The sequence below is a fragment of the Sinohyriopsis cumingii genome, chromosome 17, assembly GCF_028554795.1.
Source record: "Sinohyriopsis cumingii isolate HCF-2022 chromosome 17, ASM2855479v2, whole genome shotgun sequence".
NCBI lineage: Eukaryota > Metazoa > Mollusca > Bivalvia > Unionida > Unionidae > Sinohyriopsis > Sinohyriopsis cumingii.
This window is the reverse complement of record NC_142977.1, coordinates 103,916,313-103,937,178: the sequence shown is the minus strand read 5'-3', so window position 1 is coordinate 103,937,178 and position 20,866 is coordinate 103,916,313. Positions and strand designations below refer to the sequence as shown.

At 36.3% G+C, this 20,866-nt stretch overlaps 1 protein-coding gene across 3 annotated transcripts in view; it reads right to left on the bottom strand.

Annotated features, from left to right (window-relative positions):
* The window catches only part of LOC149779592 (DNA mismatch repair protein Mlh1-like), a 302,826-nt gene that overhangs the window by 169,797 nt on the left and 112,163 nt on the right, over nucleotides 1-20,866 (bottom strand). For all 3 annotated transcript variants that reach the window (XM_089940364.1, XM_089940363.1, XM_089940362.1), the window contains exon 9: nucleotides 8,665-8,777. In XM_089940364.1, the coding sequence (XP_089796490.1) occupies nucleotides 8,665-8,777 (113 nt within the window). The remainder of the gene's footprint in view (nucleotides 1-8,664; nucleotides 8,778-20,866) is intronic.

The following is a 20,866-nucleotide window of genomic DNA, read 5'->3' as shown; positions in this document are numbered from 1 at the left end:
TAGGAAAAAATACTTTGCCCAAAAAGGTAAGACAAGAAAAACTAGAAAAAAAATATTGCTGTTACCTGAACAACTGCATCTTGGGAGATTTTGAATGAAATCAGTATCACCTTGCATTAGTGTGGAAAGGACCAACATTTTGTCCAAGTGGTCCGACAAGGCCTCTGAAAATGAGCAGGTCTGGTACCAACTAGGATATCAAAAAGATGGGGACTTCGCATGAGATGGTGCAACAGCCTTACTCCTTTAGAAAGAAGGCGGGGTCCATACACTTACTCCCCTGACCAATCTGGCTACCTGACTGCATGAAAGGAAAGGGAGTTTTAAGCTGGGTCCAATGACTCTATTGGGGCCCTGTCGGAAAGTGATTAGGACAGGTACCCCTTCATCTGTCAGGATGAGGGCATTTTTTTCCTGGTTTAGCTCGGCCCAGTAGTGCATCAAGGGACTGGTGTTGCTGATTTCTCAAATCTTGTAAGACCAATGTTGGGATTAGCCAATACAAAAAAAAAATATCTCATAAAATGGCAATTGCTCACAAAAGGCTTCTAATGTGCTCCAGCAAACCTTTTGGTATCTCCAAAGTGGCAATACCATGGAGATGGAAGATTGGCAGCAAGTGCCAAGGACATGAGAGTGCATGTCTTGATGTTTAGGCAATGGCCTTCACCAGCCTCTGTAAAGTGTCTGGAAACAATGCTTTCTTCAACAGATTGAAGGAGACAGATTAAAAAAAGATCGACATGAGAAGCTGTAGTATGTAGCATATAAACCTCAAGTTTCAAAGCACGTAATGGAGAGATGGGCCCAGGTCCCAGCTGATATCCTTACATGGGAAGCATATAAGTCAAAGGCCGGTGGTCTTAAGAGGCCTTGCGGGTGAATGGAAACCTGGGAATGAAGCAAAGAAGAGCAAAAAGACCACCCCTTGTGCTGTCCCTGACCACATTTTGAACTCATGACAAATTCTGTGTTATCTCCTTACCCATCATTGGATTTGGAAGCAAGAGAAGGTTCATTTTAGAGTGTGCCACAAATAGCTACTGCAAACTGGAGAGGATCTGTCTGTCTTATGATTCCAAAGAGAAAGGAGGCAGTAAATGTAAATTAACACCTTGTCAAATGTCCAAACTTCCTCCTCATCCATGTCACAGAATTAGGCAAAAAAATAACTTGGTTTTGCCTTAGAACTATATGACTATTTCTCGTTGTACATGCATACAACGTTATCTAGGGTGAATAAGTGTTTATCCAGGTAAGCAACTGTATTAACATGTACCTCACCAGAAATTACTTGCGACAAAGGGACATTAATAACATGATATGCACGGGTATTTTACCCTGACTTTTGCTCACTCTCCTATAGATTTAAGTAAGGTTGATTTCTAAACCGACACTGGTCGTTTTGGATCACGTCAAGGAGTGTACGCTCTCCACTGTTCTCCAGCCATAGGGGTAAGTGTTAAATTTACATTTCATTTGATATGCGAAGCTTATTATTCGTTTTGTAAGGTCTTATCACGTAATAATGCATTTATTACAACACAGATTTGAACTTTGAATTACAAGTCACTATTAGAGGTAAATGTATTATCATATATCTAGAGATTTTACAGAAACTATTATTATGACCAATTTGGTTTTATTGTAGCTGATTGTGACTGTTACTGTGATTGTGACTGTGAATATGACTAAAGCTGTCTGAAGCTGTCTAAAGTTGTTTAGAGCTGTCTGGAGTTTCCAGAGTATTTAAGGCTGCGTGCTGTCGATACGTATGCATATACTTATGTCTGTGCCACGGACATAGACATAGCAAATTCAAAAGGGTGCTGTATGCTGTCTGTACATGTGTATACATATGACTGTACATGTGGTGGAGCCATAAAGGGTGCAAGTGGCTGATAAGAGTGTGGTCCAACCCAAGGAATCATGCGACTGTACAAGGGGTCTAGAAGCATATGTTTGGTTCAATTATTGTTCCAATTGCATTTTTATGTTCATAAGATTTTTTTAAATCTTAGTTGTGTTCATAAGATTATTTTGAATCTTAGCTGTGTTCATAAGATTATTTTGAATCTTAGTTGTGTTCATAAGATTATTTTGAATCTTAGCTGTGTTCATAAGATTATTTTGAATCTTAATTGGAGTTTATATTTGAGATTGTGTGAATTAGACGTTGTGTTGTTGTGGGGTTTAACGCCATTTTTCCGCACACGATAGGCTATACATGGCGGCCAGTATTAATGGTGGAGGAAGAACCCGGCAAATCCCCAGAAAGAACCACCGACCCTCGAGAAGCTACTGGTAAGCTTTCTCACATACCCACATTGGCCAAATCCGAGACTCGAACCCACACAGACAGAGGTGAGATGGCAGTGATCCGTAACAGACAACACTTTACACCACTTGGCCACTCCCCCCCAAGAAAAGATATAGAAATGTTACTGAAACAATTATTTCGCACAGCGATTCTTTACAAGTCAGACTGTATGTTTAAATAATGGAAATGAAAAATGCACAAATAGTGCCCACTTGATGCAGTCAGAACTAAAGATTAATTATTTTTGAAGATGCATGACAAATGAAATTGAAAAATCATGACAGCCTTCCATGAGCTTTTCTTGAACCATTCTTCCGATCATGATAATATGTATTTTAAAACTGAAAAGAAGACGAGCTTATCAAACATAAAAATGGAATATATGCATAAATATTTACTGGTTTTCAGTAAAACCAAATATTTCAAAAAGAATCAACAATTACTACACATCATTAAAACTATATCACTTTTCTGTGGATATGCTCCATATACACATGCTTTGTGCTTTCTTATTTGATCAAGTAATACAATTTCCAATCTTGGGCAATCAATAGATTCTGCAGAATATCATTCACCAAATTAATACCACTGGCATGCAAAACAGCCTGTGAAGCACATCACCAACTGCAAGAATGATAGATTCAAATCAGGCTCTATGCTGTTTGCTATGGAGTTTGCAATCTACATCATGAACTATATCTTTGGTGACCCATGAAAAAGTGAAAATGGAAAAAAATCATTATCTAAAATTGGTTTCTGTTTGCAAACAAGTACTCTGTGTATTGATTTTGATTATAGATATGACCCAGTTCTAACATCTATATTATTTCATAACATAAAGATAATCTCTGACAACAGAATCTATCAATGCTATAATCTACATATATTCAGATTATCTTATATCCGAAAAACTTAAAGATAATCTATATTTTCCTTGAAAAAAGGCCTCAAGTGACCTTGACACTAAAACTCCATATACAGCAATCATTGCCATAAATATGAAGAGGAGCCTAATTACTTAGACTGGTTGAGGAATTTAACTGAGGACTTGAATTCTGATTACAAATATGAAGACTGAACCTATACAAAGAGATTAAAATAGGAAATATGGTACTGAATAAAACTGACAAGATCCTAACTGCTTTATCAGAAATAATTGTAAAGTCAATTTACTGGAAAAAGCAAATCAAAGATACATATTTAAAAACGTTATATCATGTAAATTAAATCACTTAGGAATTTATATGTATGAATGCAATCACATCAGCACAATGTAATGTTGATGACCATTGATTTTACAGTAATCAAAGTGATTCATTAATGAATTCTACCAACTAGCTTGAGAGAATGGTTCCTTGATCATTACTGACAACAAATTTGTAACTGCCTTATTAACACCTTCAGATCATCAATTGGCAATTACAAAAATCAATAATTAAGCAATAATTAGGATAATCAATGCAGTTCCATGCCCTGAGGATTGACTATTCAAAAGACCAATTTTTGAAAACTGGAAAAACAATCCTTTGTTTACTTTCCAACTTGAATTACTTTTTTTTTTGGTTTATTGTGTTTTTCTTAATTGAAATTTTTGTCCCATCATGTTGGGATAATTATTAAAATGCTGTAAATTATAGTCTCCAGAAAATTGTATCGGTCCAACTATCTGGGTTAATTACGATGTCTCCAAAACTTTATAACATTTTCAATTTATTTTACTATATTCTGATAAAAAATTCTTTCTAAACATAAGGGAATAATTAATGTGCATATAAAGACTCTTGCTAAGTCATCCAATATCTTACCAATTTAAACCCCTTTATTGCATACACATCACTGAACAACTCATGATCAAAAAGGCTACTACAGGAGAACCTGTCTTGAAAGACCACCTCTTCTGACAAAAATTATGGTCTCTCAAGACAGCTGGTCTCTTATAACAGGTCACAATGCTATATAATTTGTGCACTGAGAATGTAGTCTTTCAAGACAGGTGGTCTCGCCAAGCAGTGGTCTTCCAATACAGGCTTAACTGTACTTTTAAAAAAAAATAATAAGGCTCTAAAACTGATAGGAAATACCTTTAGAAAACAAAATAAAATAAAAGAATAAAATTATAAAGAACTACAATTATAAGAGTTTAATGTTGCCTTTTTCTGTGTTTGTTGTGGTGTAAACTCTCAGTTGCTGAATCAAAGAGCTTACATAACACCCTTTCGGTATTATCTGCTGTATGATTAGGCAAGTGCCAGTTTATAGGATGACATTCAACTCTCAATTATACTAATGACATGACTAATCTGAAATGTCATATCAGATGTGTTCGATATCATTTTACAACTCATAATAATAACTCTTCCCCCCCCCACTCTACAACAAAGAAAAATACAGTGATGTAATACATGTTTTCACATACGTGTGATTGTTGTTGAAACCTCTTGGAAAATGTTATTAATAATCTTTCAGAGTTAAAGGTAATTTTTACCCCAAAAAAACAAACCAAAACAACTTTATTAGAAAAAACTCTATTGACAATCAAGCAATTATAAGAGATGTATTCAGCCATTAATGAGTACCAATAACCACCCCCCCTTCTTATCTCATTGTCCAGGGTGAATGTCAAGTTATTTTGTTGTAGCCAGATTTAGTTCTAATTTTCTTCATATCAGTTGGATTTCAAAAGAATTAATTCTTTTTTCTCTGGAAATATTCTAAGAAGTGCTCACACAGAAATTTTGGAAAGACACTGCTTACAAATTTAATTTGGATTTCCAGCACCTGAGTGCCATTATTTGTATTTCTACAAGGAACTGTAGATAAGCACAGTACTTACTACAGCACGCGTCATCGTCATCCATCTTGGATTTTCCATCAGGATTCAAACTTTAGATTATTAGAACATTTGTTACTAGGACTTCTGCAAAATAATTTATGGATTATTATTGGATTATTTTTGGATTTGATTCTTGAAACCCTAAGTTCTTCTCCTTTTTTCATTTTTACAGAATTTTTCCAGGAAAATAAATTATTTGTTAAATTTTAAAAAGCTTGCTGTTTTTGCTCTCTCTGTGTTACTGTTTATTTGAGTCTAAACACGTAACAATATATATAAATTGTTGTTTGAGATGGGTATTAGTAATGCACATGCACATCTTTGATAAACATAACGTTACACTGAATATGATCAGAACCCAACCCATGTAAAGATTTAAATGGAAGCCACTTGATGGTGTATAAGAGTAACTCTTTCTTGAACTCTCACTAGTCTTTCTTGATTTTCTGTATCACTATTACCCTAGAAAGAACAACAATATTCTAGGCTGGTATGATACATGCATTGTAGAATATTTTTGGCTGTCTTAGAGATAAGATTTATCCTGTTCAAGAGATAAAGCAGTGAGTTAACTTTTTTAATAACTTTATCAGCTTGCATTTTCAAGCACAAGATCTGGTCTATCATAACGCCTTGTAGTTTTTCATTTCTGACTGTTCTATATCCATTACATTTATCATTACTTTGAAGTCATTTTTGTCAGCTTTTACTCTTGCTTGACTACCTATGAACATGACTCTGGATTTGGCAGCGTTTATATTCATACCACTGTGCTTACACCAGTTATTTACTTTAACCAAACCCTGTTTTAATTTAGTGCCATGGCCAGTTGATTGAATGTTATAATGTTGTTCCATCTGCTAGTATGTTGATGGTGGATAGCTCAATGTGATATGGAAAATCACTGATGAACAGCAAAGACAACTGATCCTTGTAGAACATCTCACTTTATCAGTTTCTTATTGGAATGTTTATTACAAATAGAAACTCATAGCTGTCTGCCTTCAAAACAGGACTGAAAAAAGTTCAATTTTCATTCGGAGAAAGATCACTTTGGAATGGGGTGTGTGTGTGTGTGATTTGGATTTTTACGTAGCTTTTAACAATTTTTCAGTTATATTGCTACAATGTCTGCAGTGTGGCAGTTTATAGTGATGTCTAGCACTGGGGCATCATGCTGCAGACATGTAGCATGATGTCCCACCCAGTCAGATTATCCTGACACCAGGCCAACCAGTCCTAACACTAAGTTTTTAATGCTGAGCGCCAAGTGAGGCAGCTGTTAGTACCATTTTTATAAGTCTTTAGGTATGACTCAACAGGGGATCGAACCCACAACCTCCCACATCCAAGGCGAATGCTCTAACCACTAGGCCACTGGAGCGGTCACTTTGGAGTGGAACAAACTTAAGACAAATTTTTGCTGCTTAATGCAGAGTCCCCAATTAATATAATTTCAAAGTTTAGGAATGTGTCCACAGTGTCTATTAAGTAGGGAAGAAACCAGATGAATGAAATGGTTATCAATAAGTTCCTAACATTGCAAGTTAAGGCTTTGGAGGAATCCTTGATCGATTGGGACAACAACAAAAACCTGACAAATTTTACCAAGGAGAGTGAGAGAGAAGGAAGGAGGAAGGGAGAGATTTTACTGAAAGGCTTGACATAACTGACATAAAAACTTCATAAACTTTTTAAAATTCATCCATTGTTTGGAAACAAAACTTTCACAAGGTCTGAAAGGCACTTTTTCACACCAATGTGTTAATATTTGTCATAGGTTCTTTTCCACCTTCTGTAATAATATGTATTTGGTAAAAAGAATGAGATAAACAATTCTAAAAGGATTTCTATACAGATATATATTTCTCTGTTATGGAATGTCACCTAAAATCAATATGCATAATGATTATGGTTATACAAGCCACAAATTGTGTTAAAGATGGCTATATTACACCATGCCAAAAACACAAAATAAATCTTTGCTTTTACTCAACTGGTTCTATTAACTACAAATTATTTATTTCCAAAACTTTACACACTGGTGAATCTACTGAAAAGAACAGAAAAAGACTATGAGGAAATGTAAAACTATACAAACTGGCCAACAATCCAACAGCTGTCAAGTGGAACTATTTCCATGGAAAATGACATTTTAAAGATAAATGATTTATGAATGAAAAGCGTAAATTTAAAACATTTAACAGCATAATAAACAACACGTTTCTAAAAAAATTGACAATGGTTTCGTATCTCTGGTGTACCGTATACAGTAGCTTACAAGCCAATACGGATTGCAAAGTTATATGAAACACTCTAATCAGAACGATTCAAGAGTCTGGGGAACCGTATATACTAGCTTACAAGTCAAAACAGTAGGCCAAGTTTTATGAAACACTCGAATCAGAACGATTCAAGAGTCTGGGGAACCGTATATACTAGCTTACATGTCAAAACAGTAGGCCAAGTTTTATGAAACACTCGAATCAGAATGATTCAAGAGTCTGGGGAACCGTATATACTAGCTTACATGTCAAAACAGTATGCCAAGTTTTATGAAACACTCGAATCAGAATGATTCAAGAGTCTGGTGTACCGTATATACTAGCTTACAAGTCAAAACAGTATGCCAAGTTTTATGACACACTCAAATCAGAATGATTCAAACTAATTTACTGGCTTAAACATGGTCCACTCAATGACCTATAGATTGCTTATACTGGTGTGCATGTCCAAAGAATCTCTACACATGGCATCTTCAATGTTATTTATTTAAAAACTTGCAGTATTGCCCTTTGAATGTATACACAACATATGGTTTGGGGTGGTATATGGGCCTTGATACTATTGCTATGTGTGAGTAGGTGGATCAGTACATACGTTTGTGGCATAAGGAAGAGCTAAAATGATTTATGATTTTGTTTAATTCAGTACTACTACTTTTTACGACAATGTTATCATGTACTCACCTGTAATGTTTTAAACTTTTGCGACTACTATTTGTGTGTATGTACTAATCCTTAAGTCTTCTGCATATGTTATATTAGCAGTACATATACACACACATATATATGTTATAGTAGCAGTAAATCAATTGTCTAGTTTTTGAATAGCATTTGTTCTCTAAAGACACCTTATCTTGTAAAAATTCTGCATTATTTATATATATATATATATATACACAAACACACACATATACATACATACATATGTCTTTGTAGAAGGCCTCATGGAAGATTGGATTGACTAAATAAGCTTCTTCTGAAAATAGTCATTATTATTATTACTATTATTATTATTATTTACCCGAGATAAAGTGATGGTTGAACCAAAAGCCCTTCTGATGGAGGAAATCCAATTGCATGCAGACAAAATCTAATTGTTGATGGATTGCCAGACAGATGTAGATGAATGAAGCTCCAGATAAACAAACTTTTACAGGATTCATTGAGAGTGACCAAAATCATTATTTTAGTAATACAAGCAGACGTAAAATCAAAGTACGACTCACGATTTATGAAAAGCAAGAAGATTCCTTTCTTCATCGAGTAATTAGCATTGGTGATGTGGCCCGTCAAACTGAATGCCAGTTTTCCGTCCTCATGGCTAACTTCTAACAACTCCCTGAAATAAAGAAATGTAAGAAAATAATGGAAAAGCCATAAGGGTTAAGTGCCAATTCGAATTTTTGGGAGGAAGGTTTGAGCATAAAGCGAAACAAAACCATTACCTGAAAGGGGGCAATGACAGTAATCATGAGGTCACAGGAAATTAAGTTCTATGTTTGCCATTCTGAAAAATGTGTCTGTGTGTGTGATTAGGATTTTTAACAAAGCTTTAACAATTTTTCAGTCATATTGCTACAATGTCTGCAGTGTGGCAGTTTATAGTGATGTCTAGCACTGGGGCATCATGCCGCAGACATGTAGCATGATGTCCCACCCAGTCACATTATCCTAACACCACACCGACCAGTCCTAACACTAACTTCTTAATGCTGAGTGCCAAGCGAGGCAGCTTTTAGTACCATTTTTATAAGCCTTTGGTATGACTTGGCCGGGGATAGAACCCACAACCTCCCGCATCCGAGGTGGGTGCTCTAACCACTAGGCCACCGGAGCGATCCGTGTGTTTGTAATTTGGATTTTAAATGCAGCTATAACAATTTTTCAGTCATATCACTATGTTGTCTTCACTGTGAATGTAATTATATGACAATTATAAAGGTCTACCACATGGATGTAATTATGTGCTTATTATTAAGGTCTACCATGTGGATGTAATTATGTGCTTATTATTAAGATCTACCATGTGGATGTAATTATATGCTTATTATAAAGGTCTACCATGTGGATGTAATTATGTGCTTATTATAAAGGTCTACCATTTGAATGTAATTATATGCTTATTATAAAGGTCTATCATGTGAATGTAATTATATACTTATTATAAAGGTTTACCATGTGGATGTAATCATATGCTTATTATAAAGGTCTACCATTTTGAATGTAATTATATGCTTATTATAAAGGTCTACCATGTGAATGTAATTATATGCTTATTATCAAGGTCTACCGTGTGAATGTGTTTGTTTGTGTGATTTGGATTTTTAACATAGCTTTAACAATGTTTCATTCATATTGCTATGATGTTAGCAGTGTGGCAGCTTATAGTGATGTCTAGTACTGAGGTACCATGCTGCAGACATGTGGCTTCAGGTCCCACCCAGTCACATTACCCAGACACCACGCCGACCAGTCATAACACTAACCTCTTAATGCTGAGAGCCAAGCAAGGCAGTTGCATGTACCACTTTTTATGTTTTTGGTATGACTCTATCAGGCTTTGAACCCCTGACCTCCTAATCTGAGGTGGATGCTCTAACCACTTAGACCAATGGAGCAGTCTAAGTCTGTTTTTTTTAAAGTTTGTAAGATGACAAAGATGGTTATGCCTCAAACTTGTGTGACCAAATGGATGTTTGTCCAGGATCACAGGGAATATTAAACTTGGCTCAACACATTATGTCTATCATATATACTTTGTACTGAATAACTTGGCATACATGCTGTCCACTGGAGATAATCGTCTTCGATGTTAATTAATCCCAAACTTGCTCTTACTCGCATTCCTGTGTTTTCACTTGTACCTTAAATGTTAAAGACCTCATTCCAGATCTTACAAACTATTTGTACAAGTAAATTTTCTTACCACCCTCACATTATAGTTCAGGCATGTCCAACCCACAGGTTACATGCAGCCTAGTCCTTCACATGTAGGCATCCTTTTGAAAATATGCATTTTAATTAATATGCATAATTAATGATAAGGAACTGTTCTTACTCATGCGGTTTATGACCTTATGCATTTAATCTCTTTCTGCTTCCAGCCTAAAGAAGCTCAGGATGCCCCTGTTATAGAGCTAACTTTTTTTTCTTTCTAAAAGAAACAAAAATGTGCATCCTTTTTAAATGTCCATTATTGGTTTCATTTTTGTTAGACGAACTTAACTGGTCAGTAACGTATTTAGGTGGTGGGTCCCTGCAATATTAAATATTTAATATTTAAAAACCCATCTGACTGACCACTTAAAATCAGTGACAAATTTAAATGGTTGATTTGCCATGACTTCGGTGAGTCTTGCATCTATCCTCCCTCCATGAATAATTACTAGCATACTCGCTTATAAAAACAGTCCAACTGCAAACTGCACAAACGCAGATCTGCAATTATATCATTTGCCAATGAATCTGGGTCTGTGCAGTTTGTTATGAGTAATCAGTAGAACAAACAACATAGACCCTGATATGCAGGTGCAATATGCTATGGTGGATCAGGGGATCTTTGTTGTTTTACATTTTGACTCCACTTATAAGCAAGTATATACAATAGTCACTGACTTAACCATGTCATTGACCCAAAGTTGAACTGTTTTATTTGTCTTAATATCTAGAATAACATATCTTTCCGGAACACTTGACCCTTTTAGTCTGAACTTGATAAAAAACTGCAGAACAAGAAAATAATACACACAATTATCTGTTAATAAATATTCTAGTCACACTTATTTTGAAAGCTACACAAATGTTCAGGCAATCCCTCACTAATTTAAAATTCAATACATTCATTTTGAGAGCCCTGAGTTGAACTGATTGATCACAGAACAGAAAAGATGCCAGTAGAGCCAAAAAAATACCAACAAAAAGAACATCTGCCCAGAATAAAAACCTCATAAACATTGTGACTGTTGAAATAGAAGCAATGTCATCGCTGTGCACCACTGTTTCCCTCTCATCGTAACTAGCAACAGCTGCACTTTAAGGTAATTGTTAATATGATAGCCTTGAGCTGGCATTATCTGAGCATATGTTACCCTAAATGCTCATAGGACATACTTCTCCATGCATAACAGCACATGCGGCAGGTCAGGATCTAAATGCATCACTAGAAATCATGTAGGGAAAACTACATCATAGACACTGATCTCCTTGTTATAGCTGGTCAGGATCTACATGAATCACTAGAAATCATGTAGGGAAACCTACATCATAGACACTGATCTCCTTGTTATAGCAGGTCAGGATCTACATGAATCACTAGAAATCATGTAGGGAAACCTACATCATAGACACTGATCTCCTTGTTATAGCAGGTCAGGATCTACATGCATCACCAGAAATCATGTAGGGAAACCTACATCATAGACACTGATCTCCTTGTTATAGCAGGTCAGGATCTACATAAATCACTAGAAATCATGTAGGGAAACCTACATCATAGACACTGATCTCCTTGTTATAGCAGGTCAGGATCTACATGCATCACCAGAAATCATGTAGGGAAACCTACATCATAGACACTGATCTCCTTGTTATAGCAGGTCAGGATCTACATGAATCACTAGAAATCATGTAGGGAAACCAACATCATAGACATTGTTATAGCTGGTCTGCATCCACATAAATTACTAGAAATCATGTAGGGAAACCTACATCACAGACGCTGATCTCCTTGTTATAGCCGGTCTGGATCCACAAAAATCACTAGAAATCATGCAAGGAAATGAACAGCATAAAGTCTGATCTCCTTGCTATGGCTGGGTATGGGTCTATAAAAAGCTTGATGCTAATGAAACTGCGCAGTCACCATAGTCTTTCATAACGCTACATGGTGTTATCATTATCGTTTACAAAAGAATCATAAAAAAGAATGATGGCAAATTAAATATTGAAGAGTTGGAATGTTCCTGACAATGAAATTGTTTTCAATGGGCTGTTGTTCTTGTTTAAACAGGTAACTGATGATTTCCGAGTCAAAGCACCATAAATAAGTGTTAAAGCCTCAACTATTTTTGCTGACTAAAATAAGACATGTATTCGATTGTAAGTTGAGTCCAACTACATATATCAGACCAATATCTGTCATCATATAATGTTCCAGCTGGTCAGTCTTTTTTTCCTGCTATATGTTCCTAACAAACTGCACAGACCCAGATCTGCTGGCACAGTGTGGGACAGAACATCTGGGTCTGTGCAGTTTGAAGTTGAACCCTATTTTTATAAGTGAACATGTATGATTTCCTATAAAACATAGCCTTCTCATTCAAAATAATTTGTCTGAAGTGAAGCCGGATAAAAACTGAAAGGCAGACATCATATGTATAATTGAAGAAGGAATAAAAATCATTTCCCAGAAATTGGTGTCTCCATAGCTGCCAACCTTCCAGGCTCACAATTAGTAAAAATAGGGATAAAAAGTCGTGAATCTGGACATGAATTCATGAAAAATACCATGACAATAACTCCATCCACTCTGACCACTCCAACCGTCAATACTACACTATATCAAGTTCGCAAAATAAAAATAAAACACTACATATATGCAGAAATATTTATTTATCAAGGCATGATACTGTGGCAGACTTGAACTTCCTCAACTGCTTGATCGTAAATTTGTTTTCTAAACAGTTCAGACTTCTTGCCTGCTGGGTGATCTTGGGGACTAAAATTGCTGACAAATTTTCTGCAGCTAAGGAGGCCCTAAAGTCTGTCTTATTTTTCCTCACTAAAGAAAATACTCTTTTGCTGTCACTGTTGCTGTGAGGAATGCACAGGAGCTGCAGCGTTTTTGGTTCTTCCACAGGAAAATTTGGAAGCAATTTTCGAGTCCAGGAACATTTGTCAGAACAAATGTTTAGCATGGTCTCCAGCTGATAAAGGTAGATTGTGTTCGACAAGAAAACTCACAAATAATGCTTCAGCGTTGGTAGCCTGCAGGTCTTCCGCCAATGGTTTAAAATATTCCTGAGCTGAAATCTGCGAATTCTTAATTTTCCCAACTTCTATGTGTTTTTTGCAACCGACATTCTTCCTCATATCGTCTCTGCGATGGCACACTGAGTGCAAAAAGCATGAATGAATATCAATGTTTAATGGCAGAATGCACAGCCAATTTTTCATATATTCCAAATTAAACTTCACTTTTTGAGTAATACATTTCTTTTTCCTTGGTGGTGAAGACATTTTCAAGATCTTACATGTGATGCTGAACGGTAACTCAAATCAGTGTTTTGACGCATGCATGGAGCAAATTTCAGGTTAGGCCCCAGTTTCTCTCAAAAGCATTTGTAAAACTACTCTTATACATATAGATTAAAATAGGCTAAAATGCTTGCTACCGGGCCAACTGTATTAATCGGCTGTAGATCTACTAATACTAATATTGTGACCAGCAGTACCGGACCGTTTCGGCAACTGCGAATATCATGACTAGCGCTTAACAGGAAATCGGTCATTTTATTAAAGATTTAAAATAATTGAGGATTTGAAAATTCGTGAATTTTTGGCATGAATCCGTGAATCGCTGAAAAAGTCGTGAATTTCACACCAAATTCGTGAGGGTTGCCAGTACATGGCAGCCAGTATATCTGGTGGAGGAAGAACCCAGGAAAGCCCTGGGAAGAACCACCAACCCACAAGAAACTACCAGCAAGCCTTCTCACATACTCATGTTAGCAAAGCCTGAGACTTGACCCTTGCAGACATAGGTGAGATGGCAGTGATCTGGAATGGTGAGCACTTAAGGCCTCTTGATCACTTGGGGCCGCCATCTAATTAGTTAAATCTTTAACATTGTTGACAATGTCAATGCTGCAGTGGAAAAGAAACACCATTATCTCGCTAAGCTGTCACCAGTGAGATAAAAACAAGGATTACACAGAATCCCATGTCAAATGGAGCACATTTTAGAGCATACAGACAAGTATGGAGGATTGATGCCAAGGACATGGGAGTTACCCTGGTGTGTGCGTGTGTGTTTTTGAATTTTTAACAAAGCTTTAACATTTTTTCAGTAATATTGCAATGATGTCTGCAGTGCTGCAGTTTATAGTGATGTCTAGCAGTGGGACATCATGTTGCAGGCATCTAGCATCATGTCCCACCCAGTCACATTATCCTGACACCAGGCCAACCAGACCTAACACTAACCTCTTAATGCTGAGCACCAAGCAAGACAATTGCTAGGAATATTTTTATAAGTTTTGGTATGACTTGGCTGGGGCTCAAACCCGCAATCTCACACATCCGAGGCTGATGCTCTAACCACTTAGGCAAGAGGAGTGGTCCACGAGAAAATGAAAAAGCTATGCAGTGATAGCATAGAATTTGAACTAACGAAGAATACCTCAAGCAGAGGAAATATATATCACTTTATTATGATGGATCAACAAAGTCTTAAGCATATAATTATGTCATAGTAACCTAGTTTTGGTATTGCTGACCTACTTTTGTCAAGAAACATCCAAATATTAATTTCCATGAAAGATGGCAAAATAGGGTTTAAGATAGTGAGGGTGAAAAGAATGAGAAGCTGAAGAAGAAAGACACAACTCAATCACAAAAATCAGGTTGCAGTGACCTATCTGGATATGGCTTAATTTAACTCCTGTTGAGATCCATCCACAAAACAGTTTTTCTAATTATAAGATGCAATTAAGTCCAAGATATTGAACTTGTCATGGAAAAAAAAATGAAAATACTCCAATCACTAGAGCAAGAAAATTAAGTTACAGTAACATAGCATGGGTATGGTTGCCACTTTCAACATACCATGTGTAGGTACAACAGTATTCAACATATAGAGGGAGTAAAGAAAATCCAAATGCAATTTCTGTCAAAACTAGGTCACAGTTACCCATATTTGGTATGGCTACATTACTCTGCCTAAGATCAATCAATATACCAATTTTCATGAGTTTAAATGATGTAGGGCCAAGATACTGAATAACAAGAAATAGAAAGTAAAGTCACTTTAGTGTGAAAATCAGGTCACAATGACCTAATTTTGGTAAAGTTGCATTTCATATTTCATTTTTTTATGAGTGTAGGGGAGTCCCAGGAGGCCAAGTAGTCTAAGGTTACATCTCACCTTGGTCTGTGTGGCTTTCAGTTTGGTTTGACCAATGTCAATATGTTGTTGTTGTTGTTGTTGTTTTGGGGCTTAACGCCATTTTTCAGCACACGATAGGCTATACATGGCGGCCAGTATTAATGGTGGAGGAAGAACCCGGGAAAACCCCGGAAAGAACCACCGACCCACGAGAAGCTACTGGCAAGCTTTCTCACATACCCACATTGGCTGAATCCTAGACTCGAACCGCCGCAGACAGAGGTGAGATGGCAGTGATCCATAACGGAGAGCGCTTTAGACCACTCGGCCACTCGGGGCCCCAATGTCAATATGAAAAAGCTTGTTAGTAACTTCCCGTAAGTCGGTGATTCTTGCTCCACCAAATATACTAGCTGGTACAAGTCGAATCCAACTGCAAACTGCACAGACCCAGATCATCTGTAGTATAATGCCAGCAGATCTTGGTCTATTCAGTTTGTAGGGAATAATCAGTAGAGCAAACAAGATAGACTCTGATTGGCAGGTGCATTATTCTATGGCAGATCAGGGTCTCTGTTGTTTGCAGTTCAACTCCAGTTATAAGTGAGTGTAATTATAGTATAAGTCAATTGCTGGCTGCTGATGAGAATTATGTTAACAAGCCACATATTAATTGCACCCTATCATTTGTCAAAGCTTTTCAACCACACAGCACACCTTGCAAATGTTTTTGTCTACAGGCAGTGCACTTGAAAAGGCCAAGAAATCTGATCTGCAATTCAGTGGTTATCAAATCTGTGCATTTTGAGATTAAAGATAACAAAACTAAGCCCACTCAAATACTACTGCATTGGGTTATAAATGGAATATTTTTGGTGTTACAACACTAAATACTTATGTAAATGGTGATACAACACTGCATTATGCATGCCTCGCTGCACCTGCAGCAGAATTTTTATGAAGGAATGGATCAACAAGGAGCAGAGTTTGATTGTATAGATCACCTCTATGAAACTTTTAGTAATTCCTAGTAGCCGTTAATAATTATGCATAAAATGCTTGTGTGTGTGTGTGTGATTTGGATTTTTAATTTAGCTTTAAAAAATTTCCAGTCATACTGCTATGATGTCTGCAGTGTAGCAGTTTATATTGATGTCTGCACCAGGGAATCATGTTGCAGCCATGTAGCATCATGTCCCTCTCAGTCACATTTTCCTGACACCAAGCCAACCAGTCCTAACACTAAGCTCTTAATGCACCAAGTGAGGCACTGTTGGTACTGTTTTGAAAAGTCTTTGGTATGACCTGGCTGAGGTATGCAGAAAATACAATCATAATAAAATAATTTTGAAATGTTGGACCCTATGACTGGGATTAACAGCTAACGGACTGCTATTGCGAAGCTTTACTTTTCCAGGCTGGCAATTACCCTCATTTTGACTATGAGATTTCATCTTCCCATAGGGAGATTTTCTAGAAGGTTCTAGACACCTGCCCTATCACCTGGTGCATTCCCAGCAGTCATCATCAGTTATTTTTATCTTAGTTTTTTTTCTATCCAGAATGAAGACCATCTGTGGGAAATCAGTGCAGGGTGGGAGGAGGCAATAGTAACAGGTAAGTATCGGATCATCAAAATTAGTCTTACTGCCCCCCATTTAGCATCAGCAAAATAAATCCTGTTGCTGATGTATAGCTGAATTTGCCAGCTTGGTGGGAGGCTGATGGCCCCCAAAATAATAATTAAAAAAAGAAAACGAAGAAATAGTCATCCTTATGGTAGGAGTGTCCACTACTGTTAAAGTGGGTATACACTTGGGACACTTTTGTGGTAGGAGTGTCCACTACTGTTAAAGTGGGTATACACTTGGGTCACTTTTGTGCCACAACTTCATCATATGGAACAACAACAAACAAGTTAGATAGACCCAAGAGGGTATCTATGGCATGAACCTCATGGGCTTTAAATAAACGAAGGGTTTCTCTCGATAAGGGACCGATAAGCTCTCTTGATTGTCATGACAATACACCTCAAAATGGTGGAATCTAAACTATGAGCCGAGTCCATATGAGGGGAAAAAAAAGACACTTCCTACCGTTTCTCTGCCAAATAGAAAGTAAAGGCCTAATGAAGGCATAAAAGTCAATCCTTGTCATCCTCAACACAGATTAAACTGTGACTGGGAATCTATATAGGGAGCCAAGCAACCAACGGAAGCTATTTTGTTTCTGTAATAATTAAAAAGTCTGGCTTGTAAAGGAGATAAACCAATTCAAAGAAACAAAAAACAAAAAAATTCCTCAAAAGTAACGTTCTTAAAAGAAGCTTCACCCAAAGGTTCAAAGGTTTCTCTTCTTTTGTGGTTAAAATCCAAATGACACATAAGAGATTCCATTTAGACATCTAAAAGCGTGACACTGTAGATTTAAATACCGAGAAATCCAGGTCAGCATAATGGCTAGAAATCGGGATATGAATCTGCTGCTGTATAACTCTTGATGGTAGATACCAAGCATCGTTTCTCTTCAGAAAGGAAAAGAATAAAATCTGCCACTGCACTCATAGAGAGACAGCTACACACTCATAGAGAGAGAGCTAGACACTCATAGAGAGACAGCTAGATTAATATGCTTCCTACTGCAACAACTGCGGAAGATTCTCCACTTGGCATCATAGACCTTACACATAGTTTTTCCTGGCTTGAATGATACACTCAGCAACTTTGCTCAAAAACTTGTTCTGGCAGAGAGATCATTTGAGATGAGTCAATATGTATGTGGTAACGTACAAGGTTTCTTGGCACAATAATATAAAAGCTGCACAATAGCAATGGGAAAGTTATAGCTGCTATTAAAACCTTATCTGCATATTTAAAATCAACCTTGATTTTTAATTTCAAAGTAAAAATGGCAAATGAAATAAATTACTAACTTATAATTAGTAGCAATCCATTTCAACATGTATTGTGATGACATACGTATAGTTTAATTGATGTGTCTTGCATACAAAATTTATGAAGTGGTTTATAAAATGTTATATGCAAATTTTATGAAAACAATTCATATTTGATTTTTTGCCTCTCCTTTTAAAGTGTCAAAATGCATTTTCACATCTTTTGCCAATAAAAATATACCATTATTACTTATGTTAACAGTGAAATATCAGAGAAGTATGGTTTACAAAATATACACCACAATGGAGGTCAGCAAATACAATGTATGATCCTACAGTGCACAGGAAACCACCTAGGCATTTAAGTAGCAACAGGCGATATTTGGTCAGTTTTTAATACCCCTTTACATTGGATGAACATTTTAGAATAATGGACTAATTTTGAATTAATTCCAAATAATTAATCTAATTAATTAATCCGTTTAATTCCTTTCACCGATGACTGTAACTAAGCTGGAATATTCTAGAACCTTATGGAACATGCCAAATCTGATCCTAAAACTGGAACAGGATTTTACACAACTCAAAAATGCGTGAAATTTTAGGTCTGTTTTCTGACAGATATCATTAGTATTAACTAACCACCATCAATTAGGATGCATAACAATACTGTGTTGCACACAGAGGCTGTTATCACCTATAACATATCCGTGCCATATCTAGGTCAAGTGCTTCTCAAAGCAGACAATCAGTGAAATCCAGCAGTTTGTTGCCAAAATTTACCATATGCCTTCAATGAAACTGATGAAAAAGTTATTGTTATGTACATTTTCAATTGAATCAAGTGAAATTTCAATTGCTTGCCCTGAACTGTAACTGTTTAAGTGATCAAACTTTCTGCTAAAAAAATTGTTAAAAAGTAGAAAAAAATACAATGTTAAGTATTAAGTTTTAAAAACCTAGACTTTCAGAGGTAATTAATCCATTTTTGCCTCGAGATTCTTTTCATTTATGCCTGGAAACATGTTTTTTCATCACTTCCAATTGTTTTTTCATTACTTCCAATTCCATCCAAACACATCTGTTTCTGAGAAATTTTTGTTTTTTCATTACTTCCAACTGTTTTTTCATCACTTCCAATTCCATCCAAACACATCTGTTTCTAAGAAATTTTTGTTTTGCTGGATGCCAAGGTTTATAAAAGACATTTTAGACTGGCAATTTTGCCTGTGCATGTGCAGAAGGGTAAAACCCGGACTTAACTTTTTGCTTACTGGACACCTGATTTTCATGTCTGACCACTTTTTACTCAAAAATCTGAAACTTATCCTACTTTTTTCAAAGGTTCACCTGTCCATGCACAGTAAGGAATTGTCTACTTTAGCTCTAAGGGCAAAAAGTCTGAAATTCAGTCACAAACTTTGGTTTCAAAAGCACAAATCATTGTAGTACTTCATCTTTCTCCTCTTCTGTAACATCAACCGCACTGGTGCATCATGAATTATGTTGATGTTACTGAACTATAAATTAAGATATTATCTCATAATGCATCAACGTGGCATGCACGGATAATGAGTTGATGGAAATGAAATGAACCGAGTTAAAACTTCACATTTAAAGTGCATCTGAACTCATATTTATATTCTGAATTCATTCAGAGACAAAATAATATATAACTTAATAGATTCGCAAGTTCAGAAAGTATTGGCATCATTCTTCCAGTCACTGAAAAGCGTGGAGTATTTTTCAAGCCGATGAATGACTCTGTAGCTTCAAGCATCAACACCCAATACCATGTTCAAAAGATAGGTGAGTAGCTTCTCTGATACATCAGCTGAGGTATTTTAAAATGATTAGTAAAAATATCATAAAGAATATATATATATATATATATATAAAACATACATACAGTATATAGTATCATAAAGAACTATATAAAGATTTACTTTTAACCACAAAAAAGGATGTTAATGGATATTACAACTAGTGACTTTCAACAGGTACTGAGAGAATGTATGCTGAAATCTTGAATAAAGAAAGTAGTATCATTTATTTTGGCTAGTTTTTTGATAATTTTAGTTATGTTTTTCAGGGACATGAATTGGGCTTTATATTTATAACTGGTTTTCTAATGTCCCAAAGCAACACAATTCAGAGGATCATTGGTGGGGGAGGGAGGCAAAAAGTACTGCATTTACAGCAAACTGAAAGGTGCTGAAATATACCAAAATATGCACTTGCATCTTGCCCCTGCCCTGCCCCCACCATACACAAAGAAGCAGTAATGGGTGATTGCTTCTCTTGCTCCCTAAGTTGTTTATATGTATTCTGTATTAACCAAATGCTTCATAAATTACAGGTAGCCTGGCATCTTTGACATTTGTTACCCTCTATTCTTCATGGAGACTCAATCTCTATGCTACAACAAGGT